Source organism: Acanthisitta chloris, unplaced genomic scaffold, assembly GCF_000695815.1.
Source record: "Acanthisitta chloris isolate BGI_N310 unplaced genomic scaffold, ASM69581v1 scaffold12932, whole genome shotgun sequence".
Lineage (NCBI taxonomy): Eukaryota > Metazoa > Chordata > Aves > Passeriformes > Acanthisittidae > Acanthisitta > Acanthisitta chloris.
The window spans coordinates 1-1,349 of record NW_008658854.1 but is presented as its reverse complement, the minus strand read 5'-3'; the positions used below and the strand labels follow the sequence as shown (position 1 = coordinate 1,349).

The window sequence follows — 1,349 nt, the reverse complement described above, 5'->3', positions numbered from 1 at the left end:
ACGGCTGGCCTGTGGGTCACAGGGCATAGCTCCCGCACTGGCAGCCGAGGGGGCTTGGATTTGGGGAAGAAACGCTCGAAGGTTTCGTCATCACTGAAGGAGATGAAGGTACGGGAGCACTTCCCAGATGAAGCCGGGGCAGGAGTAGCATCAGCTTGTTGGGGGTCTTGGTCCAGCCTAGAAGAGTCATAATCAGCACCCAGGAGACCCCTGGGTGACCTCAGCTGCCAAACCTGCTTGAGCTGTCCCCCAGGACTGGAATTTACGATTTGGGGGGATTCAAGGTGCTGCCCAAAACCCTTCCCACAGGCAGATAGGGCCTGGGGAGGGATTGAGGTTGGGATACAGTGATAGAGCACGGGGGCAAAATCACCAAGGTCACATCGAGATGACCCCACTCACCCCTCCACATCCACATTCTCCTCCTTGCCAGGCTCTGGCACCAGTGGCATTGTGACGGACCAGTACCGGATCACAGGCCCCACACACTTCCTTTTCTTCTGCACCTGCTTCTTCTTGTCAGCTTCCAGGCGCTCATAGTTCTCTGTGAAAGCAGGAACAGATCAAGGGGGAAGCTCAGTGCCTCACTAACCCCCTCCCAGTGCTGGTCCAGGGGTCCCTGTCACCCCCACGCCGGCTCACCCAGGGAGCGCAGGTTGATCTCCTCCGTGATTTTGGCCTCTTCCAGCAGCTCCTCCTGGGTCAGGGGTCGGTCGTAGTTGGGGCCTCCCTTCTTCCTCTTGGACTGCACCTGCCGCTCCTGCAGCCGCAAAAACGTCTGTCGCGTGTGCTCCGTCGTCGACTGCCGCATGTGCTTCCGGCCTGCATGGGGACAGGGATCAGAGCTCCCCAGGACCCCATTCTCAGCCCATCCCATCCCACACACTCACTGTCTCCCACATCCTCCTGCAGCTCCAGGGGGATGGATTTCACCTCCCGTGGTTTCTGGGAGCCACCTCGAGACACATCCTTCTTGGGGCGAAGGCTTTTCAGAGGCTCCTGCGGGACAGGGCAGAGCGCATGAGTGAGGAGGTAGAAGAACTCCCCCCGAACCATGGATTTGGCCCTGTTTAACCATTTTTCCTGGGAAAGAACCCTGGAGTTTCCCCGGAGTCCCTCCTGGAGCTCCTCGCACCCGGTAGGCCTTGGTGAGGACGCGTCGGCGCCGCCGTGGCTCATCCTCATCCTGCTCACTGCCAGGCTCATCCCCCTCATCGATGTCGAAGTCCGAGTCCACCTCGTCATCGCTGTCCGACTGGTCCCCACGGTACTCGTCATCGCCAGACTCCTGTGGGCACGGGGTCACACCGGGGGAGGTCACACCGGGGGTAGGGTCAAACCGGGGGTCT

At 60.3% G+C, this 1,349-nt stretch overlaps 1 protein-coding gene across 1 annotated transcript in view; it reads right to left on the bottom strand.

The window, feature by feature from the left end:
• The window catches only part of VPS72 (vacuolar protein sorting 72 homolog (S. cerevisiae)), a gene marked incomplete at its 5' end in the record, with an annotated part of 1,499 nt that extends 211 nt beyond the window's left edge, over positions 1-1,288 (bottom strand). Inside the window, 5 exons of the mRNA XM_009085246.1 lie at positions 3-177; positions 403-544; positions 643-822; positions 891-999; positions 1,136-1,288. Coding sequence (XP_009083494.1) covers positions 3-177; positions 403-544; positions 643-822; positions 891-999; positions 1,136-1,288 — 759 coding nt within the window. The remainder of the gene's footprint in view (positions 1-2; positions 178-402; positions 545-642; positions 823-890; positions 1,000-1,135) is intronic.
• Positions 1,289-1,349: the final 61 nt, after the last annotated feature.